General features: G+C 35.9%; 1 protein-coding gene and 1 non-coding gene across 5 annotated transcripts; one reads left to right on the top strand and one right to left on the bottom strand.

The window, feature by feature from the left end:
- Window positions 1–640: 640 nt before the first annotated feature.
- Window positions 641–746, bottom strand: LOC122044601. The gene has a single exon (XR_006129633.1). It is a non-coding gene; the product is annotated as a small nucleolar RNA R71 (small nucleolar RNA).
- Window positions 747–9045: 8299 nt separating this feature from the next.
- On the top strand, window positions 9046–20513 carry LOC122041009 (zinc finger protein GIS2-like). Of its 4 annotated transcripts, none has more exons than XM_042600530.1 (4): window positions 9046–9168; window positions 10071–10273; window positions 19160–19249; window positions 19723–20513. In XM_042600530.1, the coding sequence occupies exons 2-4, from the start codon at window positions 10170–10172 to the stop codon at window positions 20264–20266; spliced, it is 738 nt and encodes a 245-aa protein (XP_042456464.1). In that variant the 5' UTR covers window positions 9046–9168; window positions 10071–10169; the 3' UTR covers window positions 20267–20513. The 4 variants fall into 4 exon arrangements, with proteins under 4 accessions (XP_042456464.1, XP_042456462.1, XP_042456461.1 ...); XM_042600528.1 differs by having other exon boundaries at window positions 9831–10273; XM_042600529.1 differs by lacking the exon at window positions 9046–9168 and adding an exon at window positions 9239–9320 and having other exon boundaries at window positions 9831–10273.
- The last annotated feature ends 277 nt before the right edge of the window (window positions 20514–20790 follow it).

Below are 20790 nucleotides of genomic sequence, written 5' to 3'. Positions count from 1 at the left end.
TGCAATCTTGTTCTTGTGTATGTGAAGATCAAACGTTGTAAAGGCCTCAAGAATATCAAGAACTTATAAACACATTAGTTGATTAGCATATGAATTATTCTAGATATTTTTCTTTTTCCTTTTGTCTTTTCTTTCTTGTTTTCATATGCACTTTCTTGCTTACAATTTAAATTATGCATTTTCTTTCTTGCTTTTCATATTGCATTTTATTACTTGTCTTTGATTCTTTTTATAATTTTTTTCCCTTGAATATCCATGAGCACAAACATGTCAAGCAGGCCTATGAGAAATTTTTCTACACCCTTTTCTACAAGATTTTTATCTCCCATTATGCAACCTCAAATTGAAGAAGAAAGTTTTCAACTAGACCCAGAGTTAATTTTCATGATACAAGGTCACAAATTTGGAGGAGAAGTACCTGAAAGTCCTTATCTGCATCTTGAAACATTTTTAGATATTTGTGATATGGTGAAATGTGAAGGAGTGTCTGTAGATGTAGTTCGATTGATGGTATTTCCTTTTAGTATTAAGGATAAAGCAAGGACTTGGTTATATTCTCTCCGTTCTCAAAGTATCACAAGTTGGGAACAATTGGAGAAGTAATTTCTAAATCATTTTATTCCTCCAAGCAGAACAGTGTATATAAGGAATTGCATTACGAATTTTTCTCAGACATAGGGAGAATCATTATTTGAAGCATGAGACAGATTCAAGAGTCTCCAAAGATAGTGCCCTCATCATGGTTTGGAGAAATGACTAATTTTACACATATTCTATAGGGGAATTTCTTTTTCAGATAAGTGCTTGTTAGATTCATCACTGGAGGTTCTCTTATGGACAAAAGTATAGAAGAAGCTTATATATTAATTGATCAAGTGGCATTGAACCTCCATGGATGGTCGAGCAAAAGTTAGATGGAATCTCCCTTAAATATTCAAGAAGTGAAAGCCATAAATACAAGAGAGGCTGTCAAACAAAATGCAGTTCAACCACCCAAGAATTTTAAAATTCACAAGTCACAGAATGAGGAGTTCAAACATTTGGGGGCAAAGATTAAAAGTATTGTTTCAAAATGATTTAAAGAAGATTCCCCTCCTTCGTAGACAAGATCTAGTGAAAATGATAATGATCTTAAGTTGAGAAGTTGCAAGAATCATGAAGAATTTCTGAAGAAGGACATGTTTAGAATTGAGGAGAAGAACAATAGAAAACCACATGAACTCAGTTCCATTATTCCAAGAGGTTCCCAAGTGCCACAAGTACATTTTCCTCAATGATTGATCATACCAACACTAGATAAGCAAGTTGAATCTCCTCCACAAGCTAAAAGGGAATATGGGAAGTTAGAAGTACCTTCCCCAAGACCTTCGCTAAGGGTTCCTTTTCCACAAAGGTTAGTGGGGGTCAATGAGAACAATGACTTTAAAAAATTCTTAAGGTTGAGTGCAGATTTCATAGTGCGTATAAAGATGAAGACTCTTCAGATGAGGATTGTGATGATAATGCAGTGGATAACGAGTTTTTAGATCTACCTCCAGGTTTTATTGGAAATAGTGAAATTGAATTTTCAGATGATGAATGTGATGTGGTAGATCAACTTAAAACTGCAAGTGAAGTTATTGATCCTCCTATAGTTGATTCTCCTATTGAGGATATTGATGTTGGTTTTTTTTAATGTTTGTGTTGATGATGTTGATATGGAACAATGTGTAGGGAGCTGTGTTGTGGAAGCAGCATCTCAAGAATCACCTCCTTTGTCCACACAATCCTTAGATGTTGTAAGAGTTGCAAGGATTGAGCATGTTGTGGACCAATGTGTAGGGACTCATGCGGATATGGTTGAGTCTCAAGAATCACCATCTTTGATATCACCAACACCTGAGCCAGAGCCAGAACCATCATTTGATTCAGAGGAATTCACTTCTACATGTTTAGAAATTTCATGTATCTCTCAGCAAAGTAAGTTTAGTATTTCTTGTGATCTTTTGAAAAATTTTATAAAGGTACCTATCATTGACTTTGTTGGATGTGATTCAGTTTTTATTTCTTATTCTGCTTATCTTAATATGGTTATAGTTCTATCTTATCTAATTTGTTTATGGGAGATTTGTATTTTCTTTGCATGTGCAGATTTCACTTGGGCTAATAATTGGAAGCTCAATCTGAACCATCTTCGACCACCCGAAAGTACTTTAAAGAAGACAAAGATGAAGGGAGCGATACTTCACTTTTTAACTCCTGTATTGAAAGCTCTCTCCATAATAAGAACCCTTGGTAGGAGAGTGTTGAAATATCTTACCCCTCCAAGAGTAAGATTTAGATGAATCTAATGAGGTGGTCGAGCTAATGACCTTAAACAAGCGCTTTTTAGAAGACAATCCAAGTTCATTTTCCTTATTTTCTTTTATGTCTTTAGTTCTCTCTTTATAATAAACATGTATCCTCTACTTAATTTTTCTTGTCTATCTTATTGTTGTAGAATTCAAAGTTGTGGAGGAATGTGAGTATTGAATGGAGGAGTATCTTTAAAAACATGAATGTCAACCATTTGGAGTTCATCACTTGGTTAAATTCTACTTCCATGAGCTGGCCATGATGTTTTCATGGGCATGGAAGTGTAGGAGAAGCAAGGAAGAAGAGGAATTTTCTTTTGGAATAAAATAGAGCATGGACGTATGTCATACATGGCCAGGCATATATTGCAGAGGAGGAGGTTGCATGGGCCCGTGTCTACATGACAAGGCCATGTGGAGTGCCCAGAGAAGGAAAATTGCAGGGCCATGTCTCATACATGGCCGTGTGAAGACTCTAGAGGAGGAAAGGTTCTAGGTCGTGCCCCATACACGACCGCGTGTAGTTCCAATAGAGAATTTTGCGTTGTCGTGTTATCAATCATGGTCGTGCATGGTTTCCCGAGGAGAGGATGAATGAGGTCGTGCCAATTGGCACGACCGTGTAAGATATCGCAAGAAAGAGATGGGCATGGTTGTGTACCATACACGGCCGTGCGAGGAAAAAATGACTTAGGCCGTGCAATAATACACGACCCAGTCCATATCCTTAAAGGGGTTAGGGCACGGGGTGTGGGCGGCACACGACCGCACACCCCTTTCTTCTTCCTTTTCCTCTCTCATTTCCTTATCTCTAGGGTTTCAAACTACCACTTTTAATTTCTTCCTCTCATTCTTCTTCTACAAGAAAAGGGAAGGAGAAGATGGTTGCAACAAAAGAAAGAAATTCTTGTTTTAAAGGTATTTCTAATGATTTTGGTATTTTTTTTCTCTAACGAGGAACAACATCTTAGGTATTCTTCCTTATGTAAACACCCCCTTGTGAGTACCAAATTTATGGATGACACAACTTTGGAAACATTAGGGTTTAAGGATGATTTAAATTGATTATTTGAAAGAATAGGTTGGAGTGGTTTAATGAATATGAAATATCCTACTTACCCTAGAATTGTTTTTGAATTTTTAAGTTCTATAATGGTTGATAATGTTCAAGGTGGGGGTAAACTAAAATTTTGACTATTTAATGAGGATTATGAATGGACGTTAAGTGACTTTAATACTTGTTATGAGTTGTCAAAGAATGATATGTGTATAATTTTACCTCAGTTCGAGAATTCATGTTTTTGGCAACACATTTCTGAACAATCACATTTTAACCCTCACAATTCTAGAGCTCTTCACATCATTAACCCCATTTTCAGATATGCTTATTTAGTCATGAAAAATACTATATTTGGGAGAGAAGATAAAGAGGGGTTAGTAAGACTTGTGGACTTGTATTGTTTATGGGTAATGGTTGAGAATGTTGCAATTAATTCTGGTTATTTCTTCCTTAAACATTTAGTAAAACTTGGGAAATCTGATTCTACCACACCTATTGTTTTAGGAGGATTGTTAACTTAGGTTGTTTTGGTGTTAGGATGTGATTTAAGTGAATTGGAAATGATTGATAATTCTTGTAGATTAGACTTGAATTCATGCTTGGCAATAAAGATGATAAGGCGTGAAGAACATGGATATAGTCTTCTTATTAAGAACAATTTTCAAGACTGCCAAATCATGATCTCACTACCATTCATGTTAAGGAAAATTGGCGTTTGAAATTAGCAAGTCAACATTCTAAAACATTGTCAACTTTAGCTTCAAAAAGAGTTCCTTTGGTCAATTGTGATGTTCATAGTTTTAATTTCCAAGAACTTTATTCCGCTTTGGACAATGTTCATAATGATTTAGAAGTGACTAAAAAGTTTCTCACTAGTAATGAACGCATGGAAAAGGAACAATTTAATAAATTGCTAGAATGTTTTAAAAGTGAGAGAGAATTGTGTGAAAAGATTTCTCGATTTATGAATTCTTATAGAGCTCATATGGAATTTAATGAGGATTTTCGTGGCTATATGAGATTGTTCCAAGATGATGTTGATAAACTATTTGAGTATCATATGTTTTTTAGAGATGAAGTAAGGTGGTTTATTAATTCCTTTCCTTTTCCCCTTTCTGAATTTCCTGATTTACCACCTCTTCCACCATATTGATTTCATCGGGACGATGAAAAGTTTAAGTCTGGGGGGAGGGGGGTGTCGAACCTGATTACACCTGATTTTTCTTTATGCATTAGTTTTCAGCTTTTGCTTGTTTTCTGCATGATTAGATTTTGATTGTTTTCTACATGATTAGTTTTTGTTTTGCATTTGTTCTTGCTTTGATTGCTTGATTTTTGATAGTCACTTGACTATCTTTTGTAAAATCTTGTGGCATACATCTAGAGAACATCAATCTTCACTTTTATGCTTTCTTGTCTTCAAGTGAAAATGTTAGCACGTTCATTATCTAGATTCATAATGTTGTAAATGATGCTAGTAGTATGCTTAGTGTACCTCTTTTCTCTATCTTGGGTAGCATGAAATAAGCTAAGTATCATATGGAGATAAGTTTGAGATTTGGCTTGACCTTAAGGATCTTACCTTCACTTCACTTCTACTTGATGCTTGAATGGTTGATATTATTGAAATAGTCATGATTCATCTTGTTTGTTTAGTACTTGGCTTCTATGGTGATTTCTCAAACTTCATTTTGCTTACTAGATGAGGCTCAAATCATGTAAGCTCATTTGGAAAAATTAAAATATCCCAACATTTGTGCTAAAAGTACATTTGAAAATAAGTTTTGCACAATACAAATACTTATGAAAAAAGTGAAAAAAATAGAAAAAAAATGAAAGAGGGATATAAAAAATAGTTGTTATGAGTGGAATCTATCAAGTCACCTCTTTGAGACCGAGTTAGGTTACTGGGGAAATGACTACTTACCTTCTCTTGAGATTGAACACACCTTTGAGACCTTGGGTTGATTGAGAAATATGAACCAAGTGTTTGGCAAGTAAGTGCTTATCACTGGTTACTTGTCTATCACCGGACACATTAGGAATTCAAATTTGATGATGACTTGACTAAGCCATAGATTGAAACTTGAAGAGTTTTGAGTTACCTTGCACTGTGCACAAGAGACTTATGCTTGAGTCATACTTAGCTTGTTTCCATAATCATGCTTGTTAATGAAACTTTTCGATAGAGTTAGGAGAATGCATTAGGGATATGAGAGCATTGTAAAACATATGAATTTAGATTGCAGCATTTTGCTTGAGGACAAACAAAGATTTAAGTCTGGGGGTGTGATGTGCGTAGATTATATACACCTTTTATGCATGTTTGGATGCACATTCACATACTTTGCACATGCTTTATCTAAGTATTTTCGTACTTCCAGCTTTCCTTTTAGCATATTTACTCTTTTTGTTCGGAGATCTGCATTTTAGCATTTTCTATACACAGGGGTCGATTTTGGTGAAGGATTCATGTTCGAGGCCAAATCTGCAAGCAAAGCTAGAGAGGAAGGCGCCATTCCTTAACCTCACACGACCTTGCCATGGGGGGTTGCCCAGGCCGCGTGGAGAGCCCAGGCCGTGTGGTTGCAGCAGAGGTGGAAGTTGTCACGGCCGTGTGAACCTCACACGACCGTGCTAAGATTTGAAGCCAGAAAGACCATGGCCGTGTACACTACACGACCATGCAAGCCATCCAGAGCTGAAGCCTTACATGGTCGTGTAGATCTACACGGCCGTGCAAGGTTTCCAGAGACCAAGAAGACTCTGGCCGTGTGCACCACACGACCATGCGAGGTTCTAGAGGCAGAGGCAGTGCAGGCCGTGTAAATCTACACGGACGTGCAAGGGGGTAGTGGCAGAGCATGCCAAGGCCATGTGAGCTTCACACGACCATGTCACCCTGGCAGAGAAGGGAGTAGTGCAGGCCGTGTGAGCCTCACACGGCCGTGTGACACCCAAACCCCTTCTCTATATAAGGATGTCTTCATCATTTGAAAGGAGATCTTCTCCCTTTTGGGGGGAAAGGAGTTCTGGGGTGTTCCTCCACTTTCTTGGAGAGAGTTTCGGCGATCTAAGGGCAGATCTTCATCGTTTCGACTCCGAGGAATGAGGATTGGATCCGAAGATGATTTTTCATCGTATATAAGCTTTTCTTCCCTTTCTTTCTTGGATTTGGAATCAAGATGCTTGTATTCTTCTTATCTTTGAATTTCTTTCCTTGTTCTATGGATTAGATCTCTTGTTCTAAGATGGAGGGAGTATTTGTAATGAAGATTTGATGTAAAACTCTTATGAATTTGCCAATTTCCTATTTAAATGATTTTGTCCTGTTTTGTATCTCTTTGATCTTGTGTGGAATGTTGTGATTTGGACCTAATGTCCATTCTTGATTGAATGTTTGAATACCTTATGGATCTTGTAGAGATTATTTCCCATTCGATTTCCCGAGGGACGTTCGTGACAGGAACAAGCCCGCGTAAGGACGTTTGAGAGATGATCTTGAGGGTGAAATAGAGTTATTCAAGGAGGTAGGATAGATTGTATGTGTATCTTATATCTTGATGCGGTTGAGGAGAGATGAATTCTTATGTTGATTATCCGAGGGACGCATGTGACAGGCAAGCCCGTGTAAGGACAACATAGACTCATTCCTAATTGATCACATTTAGGTATAGATTTAAGTCTTAGGCCGGTTGTCTATTGCAAGAGGGAACCGACATCCTCCTTCAAACGATGGACAATTGAAGAATAAGATTTGGTAGATCATTTACATTGAATAATCTTACAAAGAAATCGAAACTCCTAGAACATACCTTTATCATAACCCTTATTCTTGTTTCTTATGCTTTCATTTCTTTGTTTACCTTTTATAGTTACACTTAGCTTTTGAAAACCAATCGATTTGTTGTTTAGCTAATTCGCGTTGAGAAATCTTTAGTGCTTATACTAGTCCCTGTGGATACGATATCTTTTATTAATACTTACGACATTTCTGTACACTTGCGGAGAGTCAACAATACACATCTATCTAAGCATTTTAGATATTATGAGCATCCACCTAGGATGCCACTTGTTAGTAAATGTCATTGCCCTTAATTTCAAGGAAATTAAAATAATGCATGATGGGTTATGCCATACATAAAAAAAATAATTTTCAAAAGAAATTACACTATTGCTACATGATGTATGTATGACATGCCATGGTATTTTTGTGTTTTTCATAATAAAAATGAATGCTAAACATGATGTAATGTAATATAATGGGTAAACAATCATGACAAGTTTTAGCATAAATAAAATATACCTAGATTATCTATATAAGTATCCTTAATCCTTAACTAAACCTAAAATTAAATCCTATATTGCCCATTTTTTCTCAAGAAAATGTCAAACTCCCAATTTTGACACTTCTTTTGCTTTTCTTAATTTTTTGCCAAATTAAATTAAGCATAATTCCTCAAGGTTTAGCATATTTTACTCTTACAAGAGTAAACAATTTAAATTAAGGCCTAACTTGCCCTTAACTCCTTAACAAAATACCAAACTCCCAACTTGGTATTTCTTTTACTCTTGATTTGTTGTGCCAATTAAAATTACATCAAATTTATTAAATTATGACATATTTTACTCTTACAAAGAGTAAATCGATAATCCACTTCATTTTCAAAGGTTAATAATAACCTTGAAAATGTTCTCTGAGTGTCAACTTCATCAAGGTTGGATTAACTACCCTTCTACTTAGAGTTGACACTCTCTGACCCATCTAAGGGGTAGAGAAAATGCTCCTAAGAACCCAAAACCTATTGGTACTCATTGGATGCTCTAGGTACTCACTAGGGATAATCTCCCTAGTTACCTTCTTAATGACCTTCCTAGGCTTCTTAGAATCCTTGGTCACCGACTCTTGGTCAACTCTAGGGATTGCTTCTCTTGTGACCTTCTTAGTGACTTGCTTAGACTTTTTAAAAGTCTTAGTTATATTTATCATTACAAAGATACTCCTAGGGATAACTTCCCTTATATCCTTGACTTGATCCCTAGATCTAGAGTTGGTTGATACAATCTAACTTGAAATAAACCCAAAATTATAACAAACAATCCAATACAAAGTTTACACATCTTTGGCTCCTACTCAAGCATAATGACCAAGTCTCAATTTTCTCATACCCTCACACTCGATCTATAATATTCATCCTCTAAATTTACTCATCTCGATCTCTAATATGCATGATAAATTTAACATACTTGAGTCACAACATTAAGTACGCACTTAACTTAAGTTGTACACTATCAAGCGCTTAAAACACTAGTTAAACCTAAAGAAATTTTTCTCCCAATTAATATTATATTTTATTTATATCATCAAAAATTATATTGTCATCCATTTATGATTGATTTCTATTTTAACATATTAATATTTACGCAATTTGTTAAATAACGATAGTGTAAACGACAGTCTATTTATCAATATTGAGTTAGAATATTATGTACTTTTTTTTTTATTTCAGCGAAATAATAAATTTTTTTACTTGCGCGATCATGAATTGTTTATAGTATTTGAAGATGAATCCCACAATTGGGCCGAGCAGTAGTATCCTTATCCAATATGGTCCGGCCTATTTAGGTTCGAACAATGCGCAACGCCAGTTCACCCTTTAGAAGCGATTGCGTTAGGGCGAGGCCGCGAGGAGGAGACGGGGTGGTGGTGGCGGAGGAGTTGGGGTGGTTGTTTCCTTCCCGCCGAAGGTAGAGCGCGAGGACCCGTGATTTGGGGTGACTTCTTCCCTTCAATTAGTTTTTGGTTCTAAGATACCATAAAGATGATTTCTTTTTTCCTTCCTAGGTTAGATCAATTAATGGATTTCGAGATATGATTTTAGTGATTGTTGGAGCAACTGCGGTTGATCGATGACGTAGAGAACTAGGTGGAGAGATTTCCTTGCTTCTCATCTTCATGACCTCATCGATCTTAGATCTAAATTTATAGTTGCAAAATTATCGATTAGATTTTGGACATCTAAGTTTCGTGTCGTTGTGTTGTGCGTGGGTGCGTGTGTATATTTATTTTCTATTTTATGACTTCATGGATGTACCTGTTGATCGATGGGTATTCTTACCGATGAATCTTATGATTTTTGTTTTCAACCTGGCTCATGTCTTTAATTGAGGAAACAGCATGTTCTAAAAAGATAGATCCTTTTAATGTACTCTGATACGAGTTGTATTTTTGGATCTGCTAGTCTCCTTTTATTCTCTCCCTCGCCCAACTTGTAGGTATTTGTGCGTATCTCTTACGAGAGCCTCCTTGATCACGTTCTCATGATATTTTCCCTTAGTATTCAGTTCTTTTATTATTATTATTATGATTATTTTTTGCCTGATTTCTCAATGTAGTATATAAGGTTGGTCTAACATGGAGTTGATCGAAATTGTAGTGAGCCTTCATTAGATGACCTTGTCATATAGTTGCGAAATGAACATGAAAAAAAGTATGGTGTTTAAAGTTGGTGAGATGAATGGGATGGTTGTGGTCCCAAGTTGCAATGGAGAATGTGCTATGCATGCTTGGGGAGACTTCTCCAAATTTGGTTTGTTTTATCTTTTATGAAGGAAAGTTTGGTGGTTCTTTTTGGACTTATGGAGGTGGCTTGGATGCATGGTTTTATTGTGAACAGGGAGGAATTGTTTTGGTGGTGGTGGTGGTGGTTGTGGTGGTAATTGGTGTTGGTTATTCTGCAAACTGCAATAGAATTGAATTTGAAGAAATTCTGAAGATGAGCGAAAACAGTCGTAGCCCGCCTCCAGATCGCAGAATTCGCAGAGAACGTACCTCGTATCGTGATGCACCATATCGCAGGGATTTCCGTCGTAGTGCAAGGTTTCTTACTATTCAAAATCTCGCATTTTATGCATGATATAATATTAGAACTTAGCGTGAGAGAACCATTGTGAATGTTTCATTGACTTTTTAAATTGTAGTTGTAATACCTTTGTCATGCATCTTCATTTGTACATCTGAACTGTTATTGCTATTTGAATATATTGATAGTTATTGCTATAAGCAAGATCATTATTGTGCATTGTAACTATATTGTTCTCTCCAAAAGGACTATTTATTGTTCTTCAACATGTTCTATTGTGTGTTTAATGGAATTAGTAACCTACTTCAGATTGACCAAAGATAGCTATTGTGTATGAATTCTTCAATTTACATTTCTGAACATCTCTAGTGCATCTTGATATTATTTTTAGATTCCTTTGAATGGAGTTCCATATATAATAAGACTAATCTGTTTTTTTGTTGAAATGTTCTATAGAATTCAGATTTTGTATCACATTTCCATTTTATAATTATTGAGCTTTTGTCTATATTCTTCAATTTACTATGTTTCTGAGTGTAATTAGAGATGAAAAAAAATATATCTTTTTTATTGAAGAGTAAGACATATTTATATACAAATTAGGACCCATATTAGAAAACTATAATTAGGCTAATTTACAATTAGTCTAATTAACACATATATATTAACTAATTTGTACTAATAATATAGTAATTATTATATACATATATAGTAACTAATATATATATATATATACTTCTCTCAAGTTGGAGCATAGATATTAATTGTACCCAACTTATTGTAAAGATAATCAACTCGAACCTCATTTAAAGCTTTTGTGAAGATGCCTCCGAGTTCTCCAGTCTTCACATATACGATAGAAATCATGTTTTATTAAATTTTGTCATGAACAAAATAACAATCAATTTCAAGGTGTTTAGTTCGCTTATGAAACATAGAATTTGATGCAATATGAATTGTAGTTTGATTAAATTTTAAGTAAGAGTTGATATATCCATATTATTTCACATAGACCTATATTCTGACTCTATCCTAGATCGTGATATAACATTTTGCTTCTTACTCTTCCATGAAATTAAATTTTCCCCAACAAAAATACAATAACCTAAAGTTAATTTTCTATCCATTTTAGAACCTACCCAATTTGTATTTGAAAAATATTCAATATGTGTGCCCATGATTTTTATATTTTGTTCCAAGCCCAATGATGAATGGTTGGAGATGACATAAACTACCGAATATACAATATCTAGATGAGTTACGGTAAGGTAATTTAACTTTCCAACTAACCTTCGATATCTCTCAGGATGTTTAAATAGTTCCCCATCTCCTGTGAGTCATTGGAGCACTGCAAGGCTTTGTCCTTAATTTTCTGTCTCAATTAATAAGTTGAGGATATATTTTTTTTAAGATAGAAATATACCTTTTTTTCTCCTCAAAACTTTAACACCCAAGAAATACTTTAGCGATCCCATATCTTTCTCATTATGAATGAAAGATTTAAGAGATGAGATCCTCGTAGTATCACTTTCAGTGATAACAATATTATCTGTTGGAGATCGTTGGATCGGCTAGAAGGAGGATTGAATAGACGTTTACCCCAATCGTTTGATTCCTATGTATTCATTAGTGCATAGTGGAAAACAAACAAATATGAATACCAAAGCTAAACTACAAAGACAAGAAGAGTAAACCACTACACGTTCATTTACGTGGTTCGGAGATTAGGGCTTCTATTCCACGACTGTCCGTAAGGTAGACGATCCCTATCCGTCGATAGATTAGTCCTCGGATCCTCCGGCTAGCTCAAGCCACCTTGTCGATGGAGAAACTCATCACAACTCGATTAAGACGCTTGGATCATGGGAACTTGGAGACTCTAATTAGGCTTTAACCAAGTCTAATTTTGTCACCTAAGTCAGCCACCCCAAGCCCTCACGACTCATTTGACTCTTTCTCGTAGCCTTGACCTTTTGCTTTCAAGATTATTTCCTTTGGCGCTTGTCCCTTGGATGCATTCAAGCCCGGGACTTATCCTAATACCATCCTTTGAGTATGTCTCGAAGTGCGCTTTCCTCGACTTGTCCTTACTGTCTTGTTCACGGTCCCTCAGATATTCCATCCTTCACCGACCCAAAGCCATCAAGTTAAGTCATTTGTGCATCCTGCAAACCTGTACCACTCAAATACACATAAAATACAAGGGTAAAGCTAACTTAAATCCTTTGTCCAAACATCAAAACTCATGATCACACCGGACCCTCAAGATTGCTTCCAACATCATCTACATATACAACTAATAGAATGATACAAACTCCTGACTGTTTATAGTGATTTGCTTTTCATTATACTAAATCTTTCAACAATCTGACTAAATTTTTCAAATTAAGCATGAGGACTTTATTTCAATCCATACAAAGATTTTCAAAGACTACAAACTTGCTCTAACTCCTACTAGCAACAAAACTAGGAGGTTGCTCCATATACACCTCCTCCTGAAGATCACCATTCACCATGAAGAAAAGTATTCTTAATATCAAGTTGATGTAAAGACCAATGATGTGCAGTGATCATTGAAATAAATAATCAAACATATGTCAACTTTACAACAACAGAAAAAAGTGTCAAAAATAATTCAGTCCATATGTCTGAGCATAGCCTTTAGCAACAAGACGAGCTTTTAATCTGACAACTGATCCATCTAGATTGACTTTAACTACGAATATCCATTTGCATCCAATAGCCCAATCCAATAGCCCGTTGTCCTAAAGGTAGATCAACCAAGTCTTAAATGTCATTGTCATCTAAAGTATTCATCTCCTTTATTATTGCATCTTATCTTTCCAATCAGGATGAGATATGACCTCATGCACAATCTTAGGAATAGAGATAGAATCAAGTGAAGTAATAAAAAGAACAAGAGGAAGATGACAAGCCATTATAAGAAACAAAAGAAGTAGGGCAAGTACACTATCGTTTACCTTTGCGTAACACAATAGGAAGATCATTGTTCGAGACTAGATTTGATGACGAAGTAGTTGATGCAGGATATGAATCTAAAGAGTGACGCTTGGAGTAGGTTTGAATAATAGGAGGTTTAACAAGAACTGGTTTTGAAACAAATGCGGAGGGTTTGATAGAATACATCAACAAATCCTCCTCCTTTTGATGAGTTGGAATAGGTGAGGATGAGAAATAAGATTTGTCTTCCATGAAGGTAACATTAATTGAGGTAAGATATTTGTTAATATTGGGACAATAACATCTATAACCTTTTTGAATACGAGAGTAACCAAAGAAAATATATTTCAAAGACATGGGATCTAATTTAGTGACATGTGGATGAACATCCTGATAAAAAAGTGCTACCAAATATCCTAGGGATAATAGGAAACAACTACTTATTGGGAAAAAGGATTTTGTAAGAGATCTCATCCTGAAGAATAGAGGATGACATGCGGTTAATAAGAAAGAAGCTGTAGAAATTACATCAGTCCAAAAAGATCTAGGAACATTCATTTAAAATATAAGGGCTTGTGCAATTTCAAGAAAATGTCTATTTTTTCATTTAGCTACACCATTTTGGGATATGGTGTCAACACAAGACGTTTCAAGAATCATGCTATTTTAATCCATATACAACCGGAATAAATCGAACATATACTCTTCAGCATTATCACTTCGCAAACTACGGATAGATGTATTAAACTGAGTTTTAATTTTCAGCACAAAAGGCACAAAATTGAGAAAATAACTCAGAACGATTTTTCATTAATATAACCAGGTTTCACGAGAGTAATTATCAACAAAAATAACAAAATACCTAAAACTAAGATTAGATAAAATAGGATAAGGACCCCAAATATCGAAATGAACTAATTCAAAAGGAACGGAAGCACGTTTATTTACTCTAGGACTCGAACAAAGACGGTGATGTTTTGCAAACTGATACGACTCATAATCTAATAAAGACACCTTACCATATTGTGGACAAAGATTTTTGAACAAAGATAGAGATGGATGTCCCAACCAATAATGATCCTTGAATGGGGAAGTGACACTCGAGTAAACAAAAGAATTTAGGAGTGGTGTGTCAAGAATGTAAAGGCCTCCACACTGCCCTTTACTAATAATCTTTTTCGTCAAAAGATCCTGAAATAAGCAATGATTAGGAAAAAATGAGATGCAACAGTTAAGGTTATGAGTTGACTGAAATGATAAATTAGGTAAATGTAAGATAGAAGACAGAGGAAGTAAAGGAGTAGGATTGATATTGCCGGATCCAAGAACACAAGATGAAGACCCATTAATTAAAGTATGAATGTTAGTTTTGGACTGAAAAATAGAAAAGAGACTAGCATTACCTGCCATATGATCCGTGGCACCATAATCAATGAAGAAAGAAGACATGTGGTTTGTTTACCTGAATCAGCAATAGCAATGACAGATGAAGATGACGACTTGAATGATTCATGATATTTTGAGAACTTGGCAAATTCATATGCAGATATAAGGGTCGATTTATGAGAGGCATCATTAGTGGATGCAATATGGGCCAAGTTTTTTTTATTGATTTTTGTACTGAAGCTTTCTACACGCAAATTTTGTATGACTTGGGTTACGACAGTAATTGCACACAATACCACCAGAATTAAGCGTTCGAGTTTGAAAGTCCCGAGAACTTCCCCCTTTATTTCCATTGTTGACATCTTCCCGACACATAATTAGTATTGCGACTTACTAGAGCACCATTAAACGGAGTGGGTGTAGTATTTTCTATACAAAGAATGCGATTGAATACGTCTTATAGAGAGCATTCCTCAGAACCAGAGAGAATTTATGCCAAAGTCAGGAGGTAGGCTAGCAAAGAAGCTCATTATCACCATATGCTTTCCTTGGATTTGTTGAACCTTCACATCAGGGCTAAAGGGCAGCAACATATTAAGCTCCTTATATGTCTTTTTGAATGTCATAAAATAATTGATTAGAGGCTGATCTTGTTTTTCTACACAATCTCTTTCTAGAGTACAAAAATTTCAAATAATTCATTAGTTTTTTTTAAATAAATTCATAGTAATTGATCAAACCAATTACCTTACTATCAATACAATTTCAATCTGAAGAAACAAGCGAGGATCCTCTTAGCCATGTCTGTTTCAAATTATCTTTAGGAGGGTAATCAGTCAAATGACCATCTTTAGCAATACTTTGTAGATAAAGATGAACAATCTTACTCGAATCCAAACAGTTCGAACCATTTAGCTTATGGTCTATGATCTTAAACATCACAGGCACTACATCTGTCACAAGATAGGGCTTCTTCTCGGCCATAAGATTTTATCTCACGAGAACGCAGCAACAAGAAGATGGAGCCTCGATGCATAGATTTGTAGCTTGTGTCGGAAAGACAAAAAAACGCAACAACAGGAAGAAAGCACGACAATAGTATAAGTATAGATGCAGCAACAAAAGGGAGCACAACTATGGTGCCGTGGACATGAAGAAGAAGATTGCAGAGAAGGTTGCTACTCGTGTTAGGAAGGGCGGTCGGATCTCTCCTAGTTCGAAGAAGAAGTCAGTCGGTCGGATGGACGCGAGCTGCTTGATCTGTGGAGACGTGGAGGCTTCTCTTCTAACTCGAAGAAGAGACCCTTAGCTTTGAACCCGACGAATAGAGATGGCTAGAGATGCTCCTTCTGGCAATGGTAATGGTATTAAATAACGAGGAGAAGCATTGTAGTGGTTGTCACGACAAGAAACGATCACAGTTAAGAAACCAAGAGGTTGCTACCAATAAGCTTCAAGCCCTTGCTCCTAGTAATGACGACTAGGGCTCAGTCGCACAAGTATATGGCGAAGTCAGAATGAGGAGGAAGGAGGCAAGGGACGAGATATGCACAGGCGCTGGTGACGGACACGGAGATGGAGACTTGGTGTTGAGGCGGTAGCATAGGGGATGGAGGCCTGCAACCTTGGTAGCCTTCACGATGGCATGAGACGATGACACGCGGTCATGGCACGTGATTGGGAAAGCCAGATGGTGGCCAGTGGCTGATTGTGAGGACAAGGAACGTTGTTGGTCGTGATGCCTATTGGTTGCTCGACGAATAGAGCACACGCGAGTGAGAAACGATGGAGAAAGAAGAAAAAGAAAAGAAACCTAATTTCGACGGGAGAGGAGATAGAGTCCTAATTTAATTTCTATGGCTTTGATATCATGTAATTAGAGATGAAAAAAATATATCTTTCTTATTGAATAGTAAGACATTTATATACACCCATATTAGGAAACTATAATTAGGTTAATTTGCAATTAGCCTAATTAACGCATATATATTAACTAATTTGTACCAATAATATGGTAATTATTATATACATATATAGTAACTTATATATATATATACGACAACCAAGCTTTTTCCCATTAGGTGGGGTCGGCTATATGAATCCTTTTACGCCATTGAGTTCTATCTCTTACTATATCATCATCTATATTTAAATAAATTTTATCTTGTTTTATTGTTGCTAACTAAGCCTTTTTTTGTCTTCCTCTTTCTCGTTTGATATGCATATTTATCATAGTTTCACATTGCCTAATTGGAACATTTATTGATCGTCTAAATACATGTTCGTACCATCTTAAACGTGTCATGTCCCTTTGGTGACCATCTTAAACGTGTCTTAATTTCTCTTGGGATTCTATCATAAGCTTTTTCTAATTCAATGAATACCATGTGTAGAGCTTGTTTTTGTTCCCGATATTTTTCAATTAATTGTCTAAGAAGATGTATAGCTTCTATTGTCGATCTTTCAGGCATGAATCCAAATTTGATTTTCGGTCACTGTGGTCTCCTTAATATTTTTTCTATTACTTTTTCCCAAAGTTTCATAGTATGACTCATTAGTTTAATACCCCTATAGTTTGCATAATTTTGTACGTCTCTCTTGTTCTTATATAAGGGAACTAGCGTACTTATCCTCCATTAACCAGACATTTTTTTTCGTTTTCAATATCATGTTAAATAATTTTGTAAGCGATTCAATACCTTATTTCCCTAGGCATTTCCATATCTCTATCGGAATATCATCTAGTCTAACGACTTTTCCATTGTGCAACTCATTTAAAGTTTATTTTACTCTTGAAGTTTGAATTCTACGATAAAAATTAAAATTTCTATATTCATTTGACCTACTTAAATTACCTAAGTTGGTCACCTAAACTTTCATTAAAAAGTTGATGAAAATACCTCTTCCACCGTTCTTTTATTCCTCCTACTATATGTATGTTTATCATAGTTTCATCTAAGTCATCCCAAAACCTTGATTTGGTAGCTTCATTTAATCTTACTTGTGGTGCATATACGCTAATTATGTTCATAGTTTTTTCGCCACTATTATCTTAAGGGCTATAATTTTATCTTATTTTCTAACTACTCCTACAACTTCATCCTTTAACAAACTATTTACAATAATACCCACTCCATTTCTTGCTTTACTTTTTCCAGTGTACCATAACTTAAAACTCGAGTTCTCTATCATCTTTGCCTTTTCGCCTACCCATTTTGTCTCTTGTACATACAAAATACTAATTCTTCTCCTAATTATCATATCTACTACCTCCATTGATTTACTGGTGAGAGTTCCTATGTTCTATATTCCAAATCTTAGATTATTAGTTTTTTGATCATATTTGTTCTTATCTAATCTATGATATGAGAACTCTTGTCTATTTAACACTACACCCAAGTTCTCATGGAGATGTAGCGGTCCTTGCTGAGAGTTACAGTCGAACCCTGTAACACGAACTCTTGCATATTTAGCACTATACCTGAGTTCAGGAGATGTAACGATCCTTGCCGAGACGTTACAGTCGGATCTTGCAACGCTTTCATTCTGGGGAACAATCTACAATTAGCACAGTAGTTTAATAGATCAATTCATTGAATATTTACCATAGTTTTAACGCTGACTGGCAACCTAACGCAACCCTCCTTTATCCGGGCTTGGGACTGGGCATGATCGGTCGTTATGGGCGGAGTTATATATATATATATATATATATATATATATATGTATATATAATGTTGACTGAGTTAAGGTGAAAGTAGATGGAAATTTCTAATAATCTGGTGGTTTGGGACTAGTACTGAAGGTATCACATATAGTTCAATGAGGGAAAAGAACATTGCGGCATATCTCAAACCAGTTAAACTTGAAGCATGTGGCTGTGGAGTCATGTTCTTCTGATGTAGGATCTGAATTACATGCCCAAACCAGTTTTACATATGCTAATAATCAAATTAAAGATATCAGATATTCCTTGCTTTCTGCAGGAACTAGAAAACTTCTACATTTTTTTAAAATGATAAAAGCATTGCAATGTGGGAGGAAAAAGGCAACCATTGCCAAAAATCATTAAAACAATTCAAAATGTTAAGATCTTTTACTTTATAATTTTCTCTTACCATATGTACTTGATTAATTATTTGCTAAATTGTATTTCAATTTTAGTAAGAGATATAATGTAGCTTTGCAAATATGATATCATTCCTGTTTAAGATGGTTTCCTTGTCAGCGTGAAGAGACTAATGCTAAAGTGTTTATGCAAGAAATGATCTTCCCTAAGTATCCAGAAACATAAGCTTTTTGCCCGTATTTGGTGCTTTCCTTGGTGTTTTGAATTGTTACTTATGCATATTGACAGGTTCTTATCAGCTTATTTTATTTTGTTTCTTAATGATAAATTGATCTGTGTTTTCAAGCTAGCCATTAAAAATATCTACATTCTAATTGCAACATATTAAATAATCATTTGGCTATGAACATTACAGAGTTTTATTCTCAAACCTTAATGTTTGAACTAGAGCTTTAGGATTTGCTAATTTTTTATTTTTGTATTACAGAAATGATTTGTGCAACAACTGCAAGCGGCCTGGACACTTTGCAAGAGAATGTCAAAATGCAGCTGTCTGTAATAATTGTGGCCTTCCCGGGTAAATATTCAATGCTTGTCTAGTACAATCTTTCTGCCAGTTACTTGTACTTCAGAGCTGTGTACTTGACCTTGCATGCTGGTATATTTATGAGATTTATCATAACTCATCTTCAGCATCAGTGGTCCATGTTCGTTAGTTTGTGAAGTATTTGGTAATGTCAACATGGATTTTTTTTCCCCTTAATTAAAGTCTATGCAACAAGCGGAAATTATTTGTGATATGACCGAATGAAATTTTGTCTTTCCATTATACTCAATTCGAGGTTTCTGGTAAGATCATCTCTTTAATTTTTTATTTTTAAATTAAGAAGCCTTGACAATGAAGAAAATGCGCTGAGATTTTGTACTTTTCTTTGGTAGCCTTATGTAGTTTACATTTGTGCTTGTATATTATTTTGAGATATATTCTGGCCTGTAAAGTATATACAGCATATCTCAGACATTTAAAATGGCAACTTTTACTCTCTTCAGACATATTGCATCAGAATGCACTGTGGAGGCAATATGCTGGAATTGCAAAGAACCTGGACACATGGCAAGCAATTGTCCTAATGAGGGCATCTGCCACACCTGTGGCAAGGCTGGCCATCTTGCAAGAGAATGCTCATCTCCTCAACTCCTTCCTGGTGACATGAGGCTCTGTAACAACTGTTACAAACCAGGACATATTGCTATAGACTGCACAAATGAGAAAGCATGCAACAATTGTAGGAAGACTGGGCACTTTGCTCGTGACTGTCAAAATGAACCAGTCTGCAACCTTTGCAATGTTGCTGGGCATGTGGCCAGACAGTGTCCAAAGTCGGAAATATTCAGTGAAAGGAGTGAAAGGGGTGGCGGCGACTATCATGGTGGATTCCGAGATGTCATCTGCCGGAACTGCAACCAGGTTGGCCATAAGAGTTGGGATTGCATGGGCCCTCTGATGATCTGCCACAACTGTGGTGGGAGGGGACACATGGCTTACGAGTGCCCATCAGGAAGGTTCATGGACTATGGATTTCGGAGGTACTAATTGATAGATCCTACAACCAATAAGGCACTTAGATGAGCTTTGGTACTGTATTATCAGTCGCTTGTTTTGCTCGACCAAGATTAGTCGATTGCAGAATGTTTATTTTATAGACGGCTGAGTTTGGAAGACTATGCATTGTAGACTTTATTTGTGACTGTACTTGACAGTTGTTTGTGGCTGGTGGAAACCATTTTTTCATGGTAGGATTTGTCGCCTAATAAAAAAACAGCGTTGTTTTGGGTCCAAATGCCTAATACTTTGGCCTGATGCTGTGCTACATGTACATGAGCCAATCTCAGCTAAGCTGTGTTGGTCAAATTTATTTGATAAATTTATCCGCAGCTTGTTTCACTCGAAGATTAGTCAATTGCAGAATGTTTATTTTATAGACCGTTAAGTTTGGAAGATTGCATTGTCTCATTGATTAACCCAAGAGATGATCGATTAGGTGTCATAGAAGTTTGCATTGTAAAAAAAAAATGCTAATTTTAGTTTGTTTCATTGACTATCTCTGGAGTGATCAG

Source organism: Zingiber officinale, chromosome 2A (genome assembly GCF_018446385.1).
Source record: "Zingiber officinale cultivar Zhangliang chromosome 2A, Zo_v1.1, whole genome shotgun sequence".
Taxonomy (NCBI): Eukaryota; Viridiplantae; Streptophyta; class Magnoliopsida; order Zingiberales; family Zingiberaceae; genus Zingiber; species Zingiber officinale.
The sequence above is the reverse complement of the archived record's forward strand: the minus strand, read 5'-3'. Positions and strand labels throughout refer to the sequence as shown.

Excerpts from the sequence above, each read along its gene's own strand:
- LOC122041009 (XM_042600528.1), top strand. The coding sequence starts at position 9,912 with ATGGGATGGTTGTGGTCCCAAGTTGCAATGGAGAATGTGCTATGCATG. Across the intron at positions 10,274-19,159 it reads GATTTCCGTCGTAGTGCAAG|AAATGATTTGTGCAACAACT; the intron begins GTTTCTTACTAT and ends TTTGTATTACAG. Across the intron at positions 19,250-19,722 it reads AATAATTGTGGCCTTCCCGG|ACATATTGCATCAGAATGCA; the intron begins GTAAATATTCAA and ends TACTCTCTTCAG.